General features: G+C 39.8%; 3 protein-coding genes across 5 annotated transcripts in view; 2 read left to right on the top strand and 1 right to left on the bottom strand.

Moving 5' to 3' along the window:
- tbc1d32 (TBC1 domain family, member 32) overlaps positions 1–3,274 on the bottom strand; it is a 96,884-nt gene extending 93,610 nt beyond the window's left edge. For all 3 annotated transcript variants that reach the window (XM_061707040.1, XM_061707042.1, XM_061707041.1), the window contains exon 1: positions 3,196–3,274. In XM_061707040.1, the coding sequence (XP_061563024.1) occupies positions 3,196–3,223 (28 nt within the window). In that variant the 5' untranslated portion in view covers positions 3,224–3,274. The remainder of the gene's footprint in view (positions 1–3,195) is intronic.
- A 295-nt stretch (positions 3,275–3,569) lies between these two features.
- On the top strand, positions 3,570–8,756 carry hsdl1 (hydroxysteroid dehydrogenase like 1). Its single transcript, XM_061707115.1, has 5 exons — positions 3,570–4,007; positions 4,435–4,880; positions 5,187–5,270; positions 5,579–5,737; positions 5,873–8,756. The coding sequence occupies exons 1-5, from the start codon at positions 3,788–3,790 to the stop codon at positions 5,942–5,944; spliced, it is 981 nt and encodes a 326-aa protein (XP_061563099.1). The 5' UTR covers positions 3,570–3,787; the 3' UTR covers positions 5,945–8,756.
- Positions 8,757–11,378: 2,622 nt separating this feature from the next.
- On the top strand, positions 11,379–17,188 carry LOC133464464 (gap junction Cx32.7 protein-like). Its single transcript, XM_061746469.1, has 3 exons — positions 11,379–11,507; positions 12,393–12,578; positions 16,586–17,188. The coding sequence occupies exons 1-3, from the start codon at positions 11,379–11,381 to the stop codon at positions 17,186–17,188; spliced, it is 918 nt and encodes a 305-aa protein (XP_061602453.1).
- Positions 17,189–18,280: the final 1,092 nt, after the last annotated feature.

The following is an 18,280-nucleotide window of genomic DNA, read 5'->3' as shown; positions in this document are numbered from 1 at the left end:
AATGTTAATTAAACAACATCCATATCTGGTCACAGTTTAAATTTCTGGCTGTTACTAGCCCATATTTATCATCTTAAGTCACTATAATTTTTGTTGCAGTGTTTAATATACAGTACTGGCCAGGATTCCCTTGAAAGAGAAGTTTAATCTCAACCGGTCTTTCCTGGTTAAAAAAAAAAACATTCATACTTCTGATGTGATGTGATCTAAACTATCACTAAAAAAGAGTTTGGGCTGATTTAACTGGAAGTTGTGAGCATAAATTGACATAACGCTATAGGAACACCCTCTTGGCCATTGCTGACATATTATAATTACTCTTTATGGAGTATTACTGACAGTTTCTACATTTTTAAATTTAGCATTCACCTGCATCCACCTGAGCTGAGCTGAACTGAACTCATCAGTTGTCAAACCAAAAAGATACCAGTGATAAACCAGTTAATAACCAATCAATTAAAACTTGATGTAATTGCACCCATCACTGTCTTGTCTCTTTCTTTTTCTCCTGTCCTTTAATGTTTCCCATTGGTGGTTTTAGTCCCATCTGGCAGAATCAGGGTTTAATCTCATAATAAAGTATATTCAACCAGTCTGTCAAATACAACAGGTGGAGGACACATTCACTTCAAGATTGAAATGGCAAAAGGGTTTTTGCTCATCAAGGCACTAGCCATTAATATAGTTGTCAAAAACAAACAAAGAAAAAAACCAAACAAAACAGAAAAGAATTCTACGACAGCATGGCACTTTTGTGACAGAGATCACAACCCAGATAGCAAAAGATGTTAATTAAAGGAGCTTGAGGCCGGATTGTGGCAAGATTTATGAAAAAAATCCGTATACATTTTAAGTTTTCTAGTAATAATGTCAGATGAAGCGTGCCAAACCCAAAAGAATGAGCACTCTAGTGTATCTCTCCTTTGCCTTGAACAGGCTGTGTGCTGCAAAATGTGCTGCAATTCGGTCCCGAATTTCCCGCGCTGGGCTGCGGATGTGACGTCACATGACGCTGCATGCACGTTCTCCCCGTTCTCCCGTGCCGGCTTCACTGTTGGCTGCAGTACCCCCAACGGCCGTCGTGGTGAAGGGTGGCGCTAGAGAGTTTCATTTCTTAAAAGGAGCCTCAAGCTCCTTTAAATGTTCAAGTATGGTCAAAAAGGTACATTTTTGGTTAAGGTCGAGGATTGATGGTTGATCAACCATCAAAAAAAAATCATCCAATTCTAGTCAACCAACCAATGTTGAAAAGATGCCATGGAATCAATGTTGTTTTGTGGTCCAATTTTAATGCTTACGTCTAATCAATGTTAAATCAACATGCTGTACGTCGTCGGCCAGGCTACAACATGGCTTCAACATGGATCAATATTTCTGCCTAACCATATTTCAACATTGATTCACTCATATTTTGCTATCAGGGAATGGATGCCGGGGTTGACTCTGAAGCAAACCATCCTACCACATTAGCTAATGTTCATATTTATGACTAATGCATCAGCAGAACACTGGGAAACAATGGTGTGTTTTGGAAGACAGCAAGAAAAGATACTGATCTCTAGCAGCTGCTAGAGATCACCTGAATAAACCTAAAAGTCACTGACAGCAAAAGTTTACCTATTTATGCCATTCTGAAATGTAATGAACTAGTTTCCTCAAGTAATTATTGCATATTCTCTTAGATGATTTGGATAATTTTGCATTTATTTATTTTTTGTATGCAAAAAAGAGACAATTCCGAGTTGAATTCTTAATTTATGGATAACATCATCTATATACAGTAGCAGCAGCAGTTTAAGATTAACAAGACATTTCTTCCATGGTCTGTATTAAATTTACAAATTTACGTTTTTTTTTTTTTTTTTTTAATTCTGAGCATTTGTTTACCCCCTAGCTTTTATTATTGTGTTACACTGTTTTTAACTATTGTACGGCGACCTTGAGTGTTCAGAAAGGCGCCTTCAAATGAAATGTATTATTATTATTATTATTATTATTAGCCACTACATAAAACATAAAATAGCAAAAAGGTTCAGATGTAATTAGTTTTGGATAAAAGTGTCTGCTAACTGACAGTAGTAGTAGTAGTAGTAGTAGCAGTAGTAGTAGCAGTAGTAGTAGTAGTAGCAGTAGTAGTAGCAGTAGTAGTAGTAGTAGTAGAAGCAGTAATAGTAGCAGTTGCAGTAGTAGTAGTAGCAGTAGCAGTAGTAGTAGCAGTAGTAGTAGTAGTAGTAGCAGTAGTAGTAGTAGCAGTAGTAGTAGTAGTAGTAGTGGTAGTGGTAGTAGTAGTAGTAGTAGTATCAGTAGTAGTAGTAGTAGTAGTAGTAGTATCAGTAGTAGTAGTAGTATCAGTAGTAGTAGTAGTAGTAGTAGTATCAGTAGTAGTAGTAGTAGTAGTAGTAGTAGTATCAGTAGTAGCAGTAGTAGTATCAGTAGTAGCAGTAGTAGTAGTGGTGGTAGGAGTAGTAGTAGTAGCAGTAGTAGTAGTGGTAGTAGTAGTAGTATCAGTAGTAGTAGTAGTAGTAGTAGTAGTAGTATCAGTAGTAGCAGTAGTAGTAGTAGTAGTAGTAGTAGTAGTAGTATCAGTAGTAGCAGTAGTAGTAGTAGTAGTAGTAGTAGTAGTAGTAGTAGTAGCAGTAGTAGTAGTAGTAGTAGTAGCAGTAGTAGTAGCAGTAGTAGTAGTAGTAGTAGTAGTAGTAGTAGTAGTAGTAGTATCAGTAGTAGTAGTGGTGGTAGGAGTAGTAGTAGTAGTAGTAGTAGTAGTAGTAGTAGTAGTAGTAGCAGTAGTAGTAGCAAAAAAAAGAAATAAAAAAGGATTCCCCCAAGTGAATGATAGACAAGAAACGTACAGTTCACATGCCTAACGGTCAATAACCGTTCAACAAACCCAACGGTCAATAACCGTTCAACAAACCCAAAAAACGTAAGAACAACCATTGCCTGTGGATAAAACGGTCTACGTAGATATTTATACTCAAATAATAATTTCTAAACTTTACACGGTTCAATTAAAGATATACACACTAAATTGTTGCTGTTTAAAGTTAGCTTGGCGCTGCCAAATGCATCGCTGCAACACAGATTACTGAAAGCAAGACGGACTACATTAAGTGGAAATCGTGGATGAAATTACATTTTTGCAATTCCTTATTCACTAAATAGATACACATCGTGTGGGGAATATCAAGAAGTCACCTTTTCTGTGCTGCTCATCTGTTTTCATCCAGGTAGCATTTTGAATCCCCTGCCAACGACAGCTGGTCGCTATGGAAACCTCTTCTTCGTTTTAGTGCATTGCATTGTGGGACGTGAAGATATTTATACATGAGCATCCAACGTCGGAAATTAGGATTCATGCTGAAAAAATAGTAATAAAAATAACTGGTGATGACAGCATGACATACATTGGCAGCCAAAACAAACGTATATGTATATATTGTGTCATTCTAATGTGATTCCTCAAAGATTACAGTGATTATATACATCAACATTAATGCTTTTATTTCCAAAGTGGTTCTGACATTTTTTCCTTTAGGTTTTGAAAGCACCATCACTGACGTATATTGTCACGTGACCTAATGTTTTGGTCGAGAAGGACGCTTTCAAATGAAGCTTTGCCAGTTCTTCAATTAGATTTTAAATATTTTTCGCTTAATTTGAGATTTACTATGAAGGAACAGCAACGTGTTTTTCTCTAACCTTTATCGTGGTAGTTAGCGTCACACGTTCGCGTTAGATCTGTGGTCTTTGTCTCTGTTAGCGCAGCAGCAGCAGCATCAGTGGGACCATGGCCTCAGTTGACAGCTTTCAGTTTTTGTACGGAGAAATTGCTCGGTCATGCAGCTCTTATGTTGAAACCCTGGCTTTAGTTGGGGCTCTGTACACGGCCAGCAGAGCAATAATCCTCCTGACTGACTGTTGCACCTTAATTAGGGTGCATTTCCTCCCGAGGATGATCCCAACTAAGAAACTGACCCAGAGGTATGGAGACTGGGCTGTCATCTATGGTAAGAATGCACTCCAGAAGGCCATCACTTTGAAAGTGATTACGATATTCAGAGAGAAAATTACCTGTATGATTTACTTGTACCACATTTATTAGGAAAACAGAAAAATGAAATTGGGGAACCAAATTGGATGGGAAAGAAACTAATATTGTGTGGTTAGATTATAAAAAATACTTTATTAGTCCATTCAGGGAATTTAATCAAGTGAAAACTCTCCAAAGTTTATCTAACCAGCAGCCTAAAGCCTTTTAAAGAATGAATTAGCTTACTGTTATTCACCTAATCACATTTCAAAAGCTGGAACTAGAATATATTCAAATTCAAATTTTCCAAACATCTCAATTAGTTCTTTAGGGGGTTAAGGTGCCATGTTGACACGATCTGAACGTGCCTCTTTCTGATTAACATTTTTTCTCTCACCTGTCAGGTGGATCTCAAACTGTAGCCAAAGCTTATGCTGAGGAGCTGGCCAGACACGGCGTAAGCATTATCTTTGTAACTCAGGACAGCACCTCCGTTAGAGATGCTGCTGCATCTCTCTCCCAGAGCTACGGAGTGGAAACCGCCATCATCTCTGTGGACTTCTCTCTGGGCGAAGCAGGGAGCAAGGCCATCAAGGAAGAAATGAGGGGTAAAGATGTCGGCTTTCTGGTCAATTGTATGGATGAGTCCCTAGCCTCCCCTCAGAGCCTCACTGAAACGCCTGAGCAGGTCCTACTTGATCAGGTAAATAGGACCATCGCTTCTGCTACCCTGATGACCCGAATAGTACTGCCGGGAATGCTGGAGCGCAGCAGAGGGGCCGTGATTAATATATCATCAGTTGCTTGCTGCAGACCCCTGCGTGGAAGAGTGACACTCGCCGCTTTTAATGTAAGAGACACACCAACCAACAGATATACTGTATATCCTGTATGAGTCTTATTTCATAATCAAAGCTTTGTTAAAGTTTGATATTGATGAACTCACAACCATCTGGTTTGGTATGAAAAAGATCAAAACTTTTCACTCGCTTCTCAAAATAGTGAAATTAATAACTTTTCAAAAGGCTGTTTTTCTCTCTCATACTGCATCTCTATGTCTGTAAGATTTAAAAAAAAAATGTTTATAGTATTTTACACTAATGGCCTTTTTTTTGGGTTGTTTTTTTTTTCTTTGTTTTGTTTTTCAACATTTCAGGGATACTTGGATTGTTTCTCAAGAGCTCTCCACTTGGAGTACAGCAGCAAAGGAATTTTCATTCAGAGTCTGATCCCTTTCCAGGTAATCACCAAACATGTACAGAATTGCTGCATTTTTGACCCATTTTGATGCCAGAGACCTGGCAGTCTGCATCTATTGCCCTGCTAGGTCCTTTACCTTGTTTTCCTTTTTATTACCAAGTAATACATTTCAATTAAAAAAAAATTCAGACAGTGGAACAATTTCAAGAATTGTTCCACTGTCCACACATCTTATACCTTTAATGTCATTTTTGTTATTTAATATTTGTTAAATACTTGGATAAAATAAGCGTTATACACTTGATAAGGCTTATTGTGAAATCACTCTTCTTGCATGTGTCCCTGAAGATAGCTTCAAGTGAGCAGCAGCCAACATCATCATTACTGTCATCAACATCATTAAGAGAAAGCTGGTTTGTTCCAAAGCCGGAGGTTTATGCGCGCCATGCCATCTCTACGTTGGGCGTGTCTAACAGAACCACTGGCTACTGGCCTCATACACTGCTGGTCAGTTTAAATGAACTCATACCATCTACGTCACAGTACTTGAGATTAAGTTTTACCATGTGATACCTTTTATGAAGGCAGCGTCTGAAACATAAATTAGATTTCTGTGTCTCTCTCTTCTTTTCTTGTTTGCAGTATGGACTGGTGAGGTGTATTCCAGAGTGGATTTGGCTTCTCGGGTCCCGGATGCTCAACAGTGCAAGCTAAGAGCTTAAAAACCTGTGTGTTTATTAGATTGTGTTTCAAAAGTCATGTTCAGTGATGTGAATTTCAGCTTCTTCTGCAACTATTTGATTTGAGGTTGGTTATTTATAGATTTCAGCAGTTATTTTGCTATTGATCTCAGATCCAGCAAATAATTTTTCTTCTGAATACATTAACATGTGCCCTGTATTTCTGAATTATGGTCCGGTGAAATATAGAAGCAAATATAAAAATAAAGAACGTGAAAATACATTTTAACGGTGGGCTGGACATATGCTTGAGTTAGGATTGTAAACTTGTTAATTGAATGACCTTATATCCTGATTGTATTTGAGTTACGCTGCATGCTTTATACCAAGAACCAACATGCACTTTCTGTGATCATGACTTATTTAAAACCAGGAGCACTTAACCACAGTTTGATGTTAATTGTGGTAAAACTGAATGTAAAATTATTGATATTGTACATGCAAAACAGTCAACATCTAAATAAAAAAAAGGATGCTTAAACCATCCATCCATCTTCTATCCACTTATCCGTTCCCGGGCAGCAGTCTGAGCAGAGATGCCCAGACTTCCTTCACCCCAGACACTTCCTCCAGCTCTTCCGAGGGGAGTCCGAGGCGTTCCCAGGCCAGCCGAGAGACATAGACCCAATCCCAATACACCCCCTACTTTTCTTCACTAGCCCTACTTTCTTTCACTCCGCCCTTCTTTTCTTCACTACCCCTAAAAAAGAAGGGACAGATTTTAGGGCACTTGAAATCTTCCTAGGTGTCTGTCCCAATACCCCCCCTTCCCCTCGTTTTCATCCCTAACCCTAATCAGGAAGCTGAGAGCCAAAAGCTGTTTTAATTTCAGCTGTTAATATGCGACTTTATTAAGTTTTAATATTTTTTCAGGCGTAAAAGTAACGGTTAAGATCCCCAACCTGGGCTCAGTTTATCCAAATAATGCCTGTTAAGAAATTTGACACGATGTTTTCGGAGATGAGAAGAGCCGCCGGTCCCGGGGAGCAGCAGCAGCTCACAGCCGGAGTACAGACATGATCGTCCTGCGCCGTCCCGGGGGAGAAACCTGCAGCTCTGTTAAGAATTACCGCTGGCTGAAATAAATCATTTAGGAAGATAAATGTTGGTTTAATATATGAAATCTAAAAGTTGTAGCTACGCCTGTTAAGAAATTTGCTCCGAAAATTTCGAGATTTCTGCCTGCCGGCTGATTTATGGGTCCGTGTTAAATCGACGCAGAGCCTACGGCATAGGTTACGTAACCTACGGCGTAGGTTACGTAACCTACGGCGTAACCTAACAGCCTTTATTCCGGCGCGATCTTCGCGAACAACGGACAAACGAGTGATTATGTACATTCACTGAGTGAATATTATGAAAGTAAAATATATATTTATCGCTAGAAATGTAATCAAAACTCATTTTTACGCAGAAACTAACTCAAAATATTGATTTTATTCACTAAAAAATAAGAAATGTCCGCCATGTTTGTTTTTTTTTTATTCAGTCCGCAAATGACGACGAAAAGCATTCTGGGACATTTTTTGGTCCCTAGTGAGGATCTGAAATCCCTCGATCCGTAGGGACAATTCATAGCCACTACCCCTCGTTTTCTCCACTCCCCCTAGGTGAAAAGAGGAATTGGGACACCACTACCCTCACGGGATCGCGCAAAATTTAGGGGTAGTGATGAAAACGAGGGGTAGGGGGAGTATTGGGACAGGGCCATAGTCTCTCCAGCGTGTCCTGGGTCTTCCCCGGGGTCTCCTCCCAGTGGGACATGCCTGGAACACCTCCCTAGGGAGGAGGGACATGCCTGGAACACCTCCCTAGGGAGGAGGGACATGCCTGGAACACCTCCCTAGGGAGGATCCAGGAGGATCCGGTACAGATGCCCAAGCCACCTCAGCTGACTCCTCTCAATGTGAAGGAGCAGCGGCTCGACTCCGAGCTCCTCCCGGGTGACCGAACTCCTCACCCTATCTCTAAGGGAGCGTCCAGCCACCCTGCGGAGGAAACTTAAACCATCTCTGATTAATTTAACGTGAAGAGAAAGCAATACTGAAGCATCCTAGCCCTAAAAATGACTCTGCACTGAGAAAGTATACTTGGACACACAGTGAGACACTTTTGATCTGCTTTTGTGTGTTTGTATTCGAACCAAAGCAATTTAGCCAAATTTACAGCAGCTCTGATGCTGTTAGCATTTCCAGATCAGTTTACAAATACAGATTCCAAATCCATGAGATTTGGAAAAAAAATGAAATATGTGATAAAAATACATCAATATGTCAATATTTCTCTGTCATCATTAATATGTTGGTGTGGAAAAAGCTTTCTGCATTGTGCAAGATGAGCTAAAGGGTAATTATTGTGAATTTAAAACCCATCTCATACTCCTAACCCTCAAGTACGAATCTGAACACATTCTTGCTCTGATTATTGTGTCTTTAATTTATCTGGTTCACTGCTTTAATCAGAACCTGAGTTCAGCATGTGCCAGGGAGGGTGTTGTGAATAAAATGCGTGTGTGTAATGGCGAAGAGTGAAAGCTTTGGAAATTTCTCTGTATGAGGTCCAAGAATCTAATGGAGAAAATTTGAAATGCAGTGATCAAATGATGTAGACGTGTTTTTTTTTTATTTATATTTTTGTCTTTGAGAGAATATATCGAATATTTGTCATTTGATATTTTGAAAAGTATAAACTGACTGTGTAAGTTATTGCAGTTAACTGTGTTGAAATATTCAAGTTGTCAATATAGGACAGAATTAAAAGAATAAAACTCTTCCTCCATTCCAACATCACTGAGCCACTTGTGTTTCTGCTTTTGCTTTGAGTTTATCTTATTCCAGTGGTTTTGTTTTGTTTTTTATTTTTTGTGATCAGTATTTATGTCCTGCTGAGTGCACAATTTGTTAAAGGTGGACAGACGTTTTTCCTCTCTAATACATCATGAACTTGTAAATCATTTACATGTGTCAGTGGAAACGGGGCCAGCAGCCAGAGTTCATCCCGCAACCCTTCACAGTCAGAGGCCGCGTGTGCCCTCTCAAATACACGCGAGGTATCTGTTCAATTTAACATAAACTCTTCTGAGTAAAGCTGCGCTGCTTTATATACACACATCTCTTTATATTTTATCCTGAAGCATGCATGCTGTAATAATGACAGAGTTAATAATATCAATAATAGATTTAAAGCAGTTTGGCATCTTGATACATTCATCTATTTTTACTGTTCCTTTAGTTTTGTCTCCAAGTGGTTTTTATTAAATATGGCAATATTACAATTTATATGTATTAGTATCGTTGCCTTTTTTTTCTTTTTTGGGGGGGAGGGGTGGGTACAACTCGGTTGGGCTTTGGAGTTGGAAGCAACGCTTATAATTTGTCATTTTTTACCTTTTTCAGGTTGTAGAGGTCTTTGTGTTACATTGAGTTGTATGAAAAACACTGCATAAATAATATTTTATTGAAGAACAAAATTTGTAAGTAATAATCAATAAAAAAATAGGGGGCAATAAGTCATGATAAGAAAGCACAGAAATTTAAAAATGATGCAATAAATCGTATAATTTTTCTACATCATCACTTCAAAATAGTCATACATTTCCAAATTTATGAAGCTATTTGAAGTAAACCCGATATAAAATAGGGAGGTATACACACAGTATTGCTTCCATTTGGATTTGAGGACCATAATTTAACATAATAATGTTGGGAAAGTAAGGCATAAAGTTTTATGTCTTTTAATAATTTTATTAATAATCATTACAGCAGTTTTTTTCTGAAGCTATAACACTCAGAGTAATACCCCAAATCATTATGAGCTGAGAAGGAGATAGAGAGAGCAGAGAGACAGCAGGAGGAATGTGAACAAGGAATGTGGCTTTGGAAGATGAAGACACAATGGGAACATCAGGATTGTGTGTCATATGTTCCAGTGAGACTGCAAACAGACCAGCAAGTAGGAGAGGAGGGATGCTAGTGACTGTTAACGGTGCGATCCTGGATATGTTAATGTGAAGGAGGGTATTTACCCCCTAGATGTGGAACTGTTAACTGTGAGTTTCCATCCAGGTTGTCGTCCAAGACTTCACCTGTGTTACCTGTCGACACTGTCTGTGTAGGTCTATACATCCGCTTAGCTGTTGCCTGGCAACAACTGGCAGCAATCGTACACATTCACAACTGTGACTTTTCAACCACGCGTTTCCCTATACTACACCTCTAACGTCCCATAGATTTAGTTTATTATTATTTCAATTTTTATATATCTACTGGGTTCACGACTGGGTTCAAATTCCTGTGCATGGAATAAATACACCAGGATGAACCATAGGTTACTCCTTTTACAGTGTCTTTGGCTTCTGCAGGTCTTTCTGCATGGGTTGAGGCATCACTTTCCAAAAATTCCATAGGACTCTTGAGCAGAAATCCTTCAGAAATGATGTATAAAGAGTCGGACAAAGCAGCATGTTTGATTCAGCCCTGGTTTAGTTTTCGCCGTCAGCAGCCTCCAACACTCAGTGTTGGGGCCCAGAGGTTGTTGTTGTAGTGGTTAGGAAGGTGTCCTTCCAGATAAGTCAGCAGATGAACAACAAAACCCAGACAGCGACTTCTCCACTCTTCATTCGTTTCATCATCCTTCAGACGCACTGCAGTTCTCTCTTCATCCACCTTCCCTCCACTTTTCAGTTCGTTCAGCTGGTGAGTTGATTCTCAATCATCACCTATTCTGATTTCACCTTGAAGTAATTCCTAAATTTATACTGAAGATGATGTTTACAGGCTTGACAAATCAAATATTCAGGGATGTAATGGACCATGTTTGTAAGTTGAGATTTACTTGTTCTGTTATACTGAAAACCACAGTAAAAATCAAAGCTTGCAGTCTCTACTAATCAAATATTTACTGCCATTTAAAAAAACAAAAACGTTTTTAAATGATGCAAACTGAGACACATGAGCAGCACATTTGGTAATTTAAGGAAATTTATAGCAGACTTGCCTAACCTACTGAAGAAGAACTGGTTTAACTCAATGTTTAGCTTTCTTTAACTTTAGATTTCCCCTAGTTTATGTTGTTGGTGTCATGTCTATAATTTTGTTTTGGAGACTTGAATCAGCAGTTGTGGCTTTTATCTGCAAAGTCGTAAGACTTTGAAAAATGATACAACGTTGGCCTTGAGAGAGACTCTCTGTTTTGACTTTTTCTTTCTCAAAAATCTATTCCGTTTTTACAAACCATCCAATTTTCCGTCCCAACACAACACACACAAGGTTACAGGTTTCAATAACAAAAACTCATCTAGGATTTATATGCTGTTAAAATATCCTTATGGATTACTGTTTTGGAACCGTATCTGTGGATTATATTCATTCCATCCCTCCCGACAGAAAACAGGTCAACTGGCGACTGAAATGGGAGAATGGGAGCTGCTGAGCCGCCTGCTGGATAAGGTGCAGAGCCACTCCACTGTGATTGGAAAGGTCTGGCTGACGGTCCTGTTTGTGTTCCGGATCATGGTCCTGCACACCGCTGCTGAGAAGGTCTGCTCATATAAACCTCCATGTACAGCTGTAGAGCTGGGTATCGATTCAAAAGTCAAGAATCGATTCGATTCCGATTCTTAAGATTCAGAATCGATTATCACCATTTGATTCGATCCGATCCGATTCGATATTGATTTGGATTAGTGTTGCCTGGATTATATGACTGTAAAATAACTATTGAAATAATAATTTCACAATAATTATTGTGAAATAATTAAGAAATAAATAACTCAAATAGGCATTTCAATATCCATTTAAAATGCAAAAAAAGAAAGAAATTGCAACAGCTCAAGCAGTAAACAAATTATTTTAGCTTGTCTGATTTATTCACCAGACACACAGCCTGCCATGAAGCACCCGGCATTTTTCAGGTGTTTCATGACAAACCGTCTCCGATAACAGAGAAACCAAACAAGCTATAGTAAATATAGATAATATGAACTTCATTGAAGTAACATTTAGAAATTTAAGCTGAAATTTCCAGCATTTTCTCTAAAGAAAAGTTAATTTAGTTCAGGAGTTTTCAAAACTACTGGGACTACTGGGATTAAAGTTCCCCAGGCAAAAATGTAATGATGGGAAAAAAAAAAAAAAAATTTTAATAAAGAAAAAATTAAAAAAAAAAATCGATCTTTAGACATACAAATCGATTTTAGGAATTAATATGAGAATCGATTTAGAATCAGAAAATCGATTTTTTCAACACAGGCCTATACAGCTGTACGGGAATAAAGGAGGCTTAAAGGATGAATAATGACAACTTCATCTGAATGGAGTTCATATTAGGGGTGATCAAACATCACTCCCACTGCTTGAAAGCTATAATTGAATATAGAGTTGAATGCCGAACGTCCAGCATCCTCTTCTTCTGATCTTCTACAGGTGTGGGGGGATGAGCAGTCGGACTTCGTCTGCAACACTAAGCAACCGGGCTGCGAGAACGTCTGCTACGACCTCGCCTTCCCCATCTCTCACGTCCGCTTTTGGGTTCTTCAGATTATTGCCATCGCAACCCCCAAGCTGCTGTACCTCGGTCACGTGCTGCATGTGATACACACTGAGAAGAAGGTGTGTTGCTGCACAAGTGGGACAGAATGAGAACCAGACTTGTCTGTCATGACATATCTGCAGGTGGAGGGTCAGATGTAGAAACATGTGTTAGCCCTGGCATTAATGAGTGGCACCAAATAAGGTTATTGTCTCATTATCTTTCCCCTACTTTGGATTTATGATTTAAAAAATGACACTTCAGGGAGGAAAGGCTACAAATACAGGACTGTCTCAGAAAATTTGAATATTGTGATAAAGTTCTTTATTTTCTGTAATGCAATTAAAAAAACAAAAATGTCATACATTCTGGATTCATTACAAATCAACTGAAATATTGCAAGCCTTTTATTATTTTAATATAGCTGATTATGGCTCACAGTTTAAGATTAAGATCCACAAAAAATTCAAATTTTTTTAGATAGGATATTTGAGTTTTCTTAAGCTGTAAGCCATAATTAGCAATATTAAAATAATCAAAGGCTTGCAATGAATCCAGAATGTATGACATTTTTGCATTACAGAAAATAAAGGACTTCTAATTTTCTGAGACAGTCCTGTATAGGCTGCTCACAAATAAGATGTGAAGGCAGTCTTGGCTGATGAAGAGTGGCCCCAGTACATAATTATTATCTGCAGCAGCTCTCCCCAAGAAACTTTGGTGTTTGAAGTAAATACCAACTCAAAAACTCCAGCATAGCACGACCTTGTTGTTTTGGTTGTGGTGGCTTCAGTCCGAAACTGTCATTCAAGAGCTGTTTAGTTTGCAGTGTGCCACATCACATCACAGATGGGATCAGAGCAGAATTATCAAACCGCTCTATTTTTGTTTTTTAACCCCACCTAGTTTCACACCGTGAAAAAGGAAAAGAAGCCCCCCCGCAGCATAGGGAGGGATGTTAGACCCCCTCTGTTACACCACCTGCTAGGTGAGGCTTTGAAGCTGTACATCCTGCGGTATTTTTTAACAAAGCATGTCACACACAGCGACCGCTGTATTAAAAAGGCAAAACAGATCACAAAGGACACTTTTCACGCCGGACACTCTTTGTTTGCACTGTTGCCCTCAGGTAGATGGTACCGACAGAGCAATAAAAACAAGAACAAACCCGATTCAGAGACCGTTTTTTATCCTACAGCTGTAACAAAACTTAATCTACTCAAAAACCAATTATAAACTGATATGAAGGATTTTGTTCATGTGTAGGCTATTTTTAATTATTTATTGGTTTTAATCAGTATTTTTTTTTATTTTATGTTGTGTGTACATTTTTTATATACTATAGTATTTATCTATTTATTTTTTAGCACTGACTGATGGCATATGGAGCTAGAACAGTCTCATAATTCACAAATGCACAGGACAAGTTTTACAAATGCACGGACCGATTTGCAAATACACACACCGTTTCACACGTGCACAGGACAAGTTTTACAAATGCACAGAACGATTTGCAAATACACACACTGTTTCACAAATGCACAGAACAATTCACACGTGCGTAGGACAAGATACACAAATGTATTTTTGATGCACACACAAATATAACCTGATTTACAAAGGTTTTTTTGTCTGTGAGCTGCGCTGGATTTGTGCGTGAGTTTTGAGACTCCCCTGACGTGACTCGATGCACAAATAGGTTTTTTTTAACACGGAAGGATCTGCAACCAATCAGATTAAAGGGGCGGATACACCTGCTGTTTGAACTGCGTTAGCGCTGTTCACATAGAAAAGTGATTAATATTTCAAGTTGGTGCAGTAAAGATAAAAAACAGTTACAGGAGATAAAAAATAAATAAACAGGATGGAGAGGAGATCACTGCTGCTTTTCTTGTGATCCCGGTAAATAAAACAGCGCGATCAGAGATGGTTTGTGGGACTGTTCAACCAGAGCCGTCGGGACTGGAGAGCTCTTAGTCCTGCCGGTGCAGCAACTGATGATGAGAAACAGTGGAGATTTTTATATGTTTGCTCTGTTTGGTTTCACGACGTATTACTGTCCCGCTGATTCAGCTCAGAACTAGACAGACAGCAGAGAGCTGCTGCGCTGCCTGACGGGGACGAGCTGCAGGCAGCGCAGGTGGAGCAGCAGCGCATGTCAGGAGATTAATTTACTGAAATATCTGGAGTAAAGTCGGTATCAGTCGACTGATAACCGAAGAACCTCTGTATCCAGCTCAGATGTTTGATGATCGGTGGACTAAACCCCGACAGCATCATTACCGCTGCATCTTCCCTGCACGACTCTATCTGCACCGGGACTGTGTTGATCTGCCACCGCTGTTTTGACACGTTTGTCTCTGTGTGGTGGCAACGTCACATCATAAATGTGAGGATAACAGCTGCTTGTTTCTGACCTCCACGTCTGGTCACTTGTGGTCAGCTGGTGTTTCTGACCGGGACCAGCGCCACTCGCGGCCAGAGCCAGAACGAGACTGCAGCAATATTCACCCCCGTCAACAGGCTCGTTCTCCTGAAAGACACCTGTAGTTCAAATACAGAAAAATCTCTGCTGTTTCTCATCATCAGTTGCTGCATCGGCAGGACTAAGAGTCTCCAGTCTCCCGACGGCTCTGGTTGAACGGCCCGACAAACCATCTCCGATTGCGCTGTTTTCTTTAGATCACAACAAAAAATCAGAACAGTGATCTCCTCTTCATCCTTTATTTATCTTTTATCTCCTGTTGCTGTCTTTACTCCACCAACTCCAAATATTAATCACTTTTCTATGTGAACAGCGCTAACGCAGTTCAAACAGCAGGTGTATCCGCCCCTTTAATCTGATTGGTTTAGAGTAAATCGTCCCCCACGTGGGGTGCGCTCTTATGATTGGCTGGAACAAATGAAGACATCTGATTGGTTGCAGATCCTTCTGTGTTAAAAAAAACCTATTTGTGCATCGAGTCACGTCAGGGGAGTCTCAAAACTCACACACAAATCCAGCGCAGCTCACAGACAAAAAAACATTTGTAAATCAGGTTATATTTGTGTGTGCATCAAAAATACATTTGTGAATCTTGTCCTGTGCACGTGTGAATTGTTCTGTGCACGTGTGAAACGGTGTGTGTATTTGCAAATCGGTCTGTGCATTTGTAAAACTTGTCCTGTGCACGTGTGAAACGGTGTGTGTATTTGCAAATCGGTCCGTGCATTTGTAAAACTTGTCCTGTGCATTTGTGAATTATGAGACTGTTCTAGCTCCATAGATGGCACGTTTAATTTCGTTGTTATATAACTATATGACAATAAAGATCTGATCTAATCTAAATGTAATCACACATTACTTTAAGTGTCAGGAAACTTTTGTAAATGTGTCTTCTTCAACACGTGGCAATTGAAAACAAGTTAATATTCTCTTTATTATCAATTAATTTTCTCTTTATTATTAATTAATTTTCTGTTTATTATTAATTAACTGGCTCAAACTGAAAAACCTGAAGCTGCAGAATAACAAACCAGCAAAACCACAATAAGTTCGACCTTTTTTGTTGTTTTTTTTTTTGTCTCATAGTTGTTTTTCTTTAGACAAAGGCAAGAAAGATAAGCTGCGGCTGATATGCATACAATAAAAGTGCCAACGGATCCTTGAAATCCCTGAAAGATTCCAGCACTTCAGTGGGAAAGGCCCTCAGTGAGTGAGATTGGATGATCATTAGCTTATATGTTTTTTAGACTCCTACAGCCCAACAGTCAATTTATATAATGTTGAACGCTGTTCTTACAAAACGCTCTTCTTATGGGCCTTGATGTTAATTTCCTGATCGAGGACAGCCATCTTTAACTTAATTTGCCATAAAGAATTTCAAAAAAGTCCACGGTAGCTGAATTAAAAAGTTAGGAAGCTGCTTCAAAAGCGTATCTCAGCACCTCCTTATTAATACGCAGGTGAACCCGTCTTTAAAACTCCCAGCGTTCACGCAGCCAACACTGAGATGCCTTTTCTTCTCAACCTCAAAATTGTGATTCTGGGACAGTTTCTGACAAATGGAGAATGTCTGACTCTGCCTTTTTTCCCCTGTGATATCAGTTGAAGGAGATGATGATTAAGCAGGCGGAGCTTGACGACCCGGCCAGCCTCTTCCTCAGGAGGGCCTTCAAAGTCCCCAGGTACACCAAAGCCAGCGGCAAGATCAGCATCCGAGGCCGCCTCCTTCGCAGCTACGTCCTCCATCTTTTGGCCAAGATCGTCCTGGAAGCTTTGTTCATCGTGGGTCAGTACTTTCTTTACGGTTTCACCCTCCCCGCTCAGTACGTATGCAGCCGCTTCCCCTGCCCCCACACGGTGGACTGTTTCCTGTCCAGACCCACTGAGAAATCTGTCATCATCTGGTTCATGCTGGTGGCGGCGTTCGTCTCGCTCGCCCTCAGCATCGCCGAGCTCCTGTATCTGTGTGTGAAAGCTGTGAAGGAGTGCATGACGAGGAGGCAGAACTACACCGTGACCCCAGTGACACCGCCAAGTTCAAAGAGGAGAGATTTTAAAAGACAACGTGAAATAAACCCGAATTACGCCAAGTCGGACTCGGAGTTGCAGGGCCCGAGATTAGGGGTGAACGGGATCAGTATCGGCATCTGTGACGGAGCTAAAACGGTGTTGTCTGGCAGCAGCATCGGGGAGATCCACATCTGAGGCCCGGACTCATTTGTGGCAAATATGTATCCACTTTCACCTGGTCCCAGAGTTTGTGTGCTTTGACCGAAGCGTGGACGGGGGTATGTGTTTAGTAAGTACAGAGGGAGGGAGGGAGGGAGAGAGGGATGGGAATGGCCAGCTTCTGTAAACAGAACTCAGTTATGTTGCTTAAAATAGCCTCAAGTTACTATTGTTACAATGGTAAGTATAATAAGCCATACTTTTTTTTTTTTTTTTTACTTTTAGAGACACTTTTTGGTAGATTAAGTACATTTTCACTTTGTAGTATTTCAGTCAATAAACTACATATTTGAATTTGACTGCTGTGCATTTGTCCGCAAGGTTTCTACATTTTCACACATGAAACCCGACATAAAAAAAGTTAATGTTTCCAAATAAATAAAGTATTTCTATAGGCCAGCAGAAACATCTCTGCAGCTTTCCTTCAGTGGGTGCTCAGAGTTGAAGTAGAAATGTAAAGACTGTAATGGCACTGACAAAAATAGTCGCAGTCTGGTTGACATGAGCTGATGTCTGTGTGAATGTTATGTAACGCAAACCTGACGTTTTCTCCACATGTCATGAAACCATGTAAATGTTCACATGGGACTGTTGATTCATTCTCAGAGGCTGATAGTGCCACAGTGATTGAAACTGTGATTGTGGTGTATCGTACCACAGAACGCTCACGTTGGGGCCTCCACCCCCAAATACATGAAGACGGCCAGAGGCAGCAACTTCTGAATGCATCATAATCCCCTTTTTAGGGAAATGTGATCAAAAAGAGGTTGTTACGTCAAGAACACGTGGTCATTTATCATTCTTAAACCTTATCAACAGTGAACATGTTATTACCGCTATTACACTCCGCTTGTGGCTCTTTCCACCAGACTGGCTCATTCCACACCTGCAGTCAAAAGGATGTTTTATTTTGTAATTGTTCATTGCATTTAAAATTATCTTTACTCCCTGATTTTTTTCTTTTTCTTTTTCGGGACTAGAAGAATGGGAACTCAAACAAACAAATAAGCTGAAATTCGTTTCTTCCACTTATCCAGTGAGGGCGCGGTGATGAAGTCAAACATCTGG

This window comes from Cololabis saira, chromosome 18, assembly GCF_033807715.1.
Source record: "Cololabis saira isolate AMF1-May2022 chromosome 18, fColSai1.1, whole genome shotgun sequence".
Classification (NCBI taxonomy): Eukaryota; Metazoa; Chordata; class Actinopteri; order Beloniformes; family Belonidae; genus Cololabis; species Cololabis saira.
The sequence above is the reverse complement of the archived record's forward strand: the minus strand, read 5'-3'. Positions and strand labels throughout refer to the sequence as shown.

Excerpts from the sequence above, each read along its gene's own strand:
- LOC133464464 (XM_061746469.1), top strand. The coding sequence starts at position 11,379 with ATGGGAGAATGGGAGCTGCTGAGCCGCCTGCTGGATAAGGTGCAGAGC. Across the intron at positions 11,508-12,392 it reads TGCACACCGCTGCTGAGAAG|GTGTGGGGGGATGAGCAGTC; the intron begins GTCTGCTCATAT and ends GATCTTCTACAG. Across the intron at positions 12,579-16,585 it reads TGATACACACTGAGAAGAAG|TTGAAGGAGATGATGATTAA; the intron begins GTGTGTTGCTGC and ends CTGTGATATCAG.
- hsdl1 (XM_061707115.1), top strand. The coding sequence starts at position 3,788 with ATGGCCTCAGTTGACAGCTTTCAGTTTTTGTACGGAGAAATTGCTCGG. Across the intron at positions 4,881-5,186 it reads TGACACTCGCCGCTTTTAAT|GGATACTTGGATTGTTTCTC; the intron begins GTAAGAGACACA and ends TCAACATTTCAG. Across the intron at positions 5,271-5,578 it reads AGAGTCTGATCCCTTTCCAG|ATAGCTTCAAGTGAGCAGCA; the intron begins GTAATCACCAAA and ends GTGTCCCTGAAG.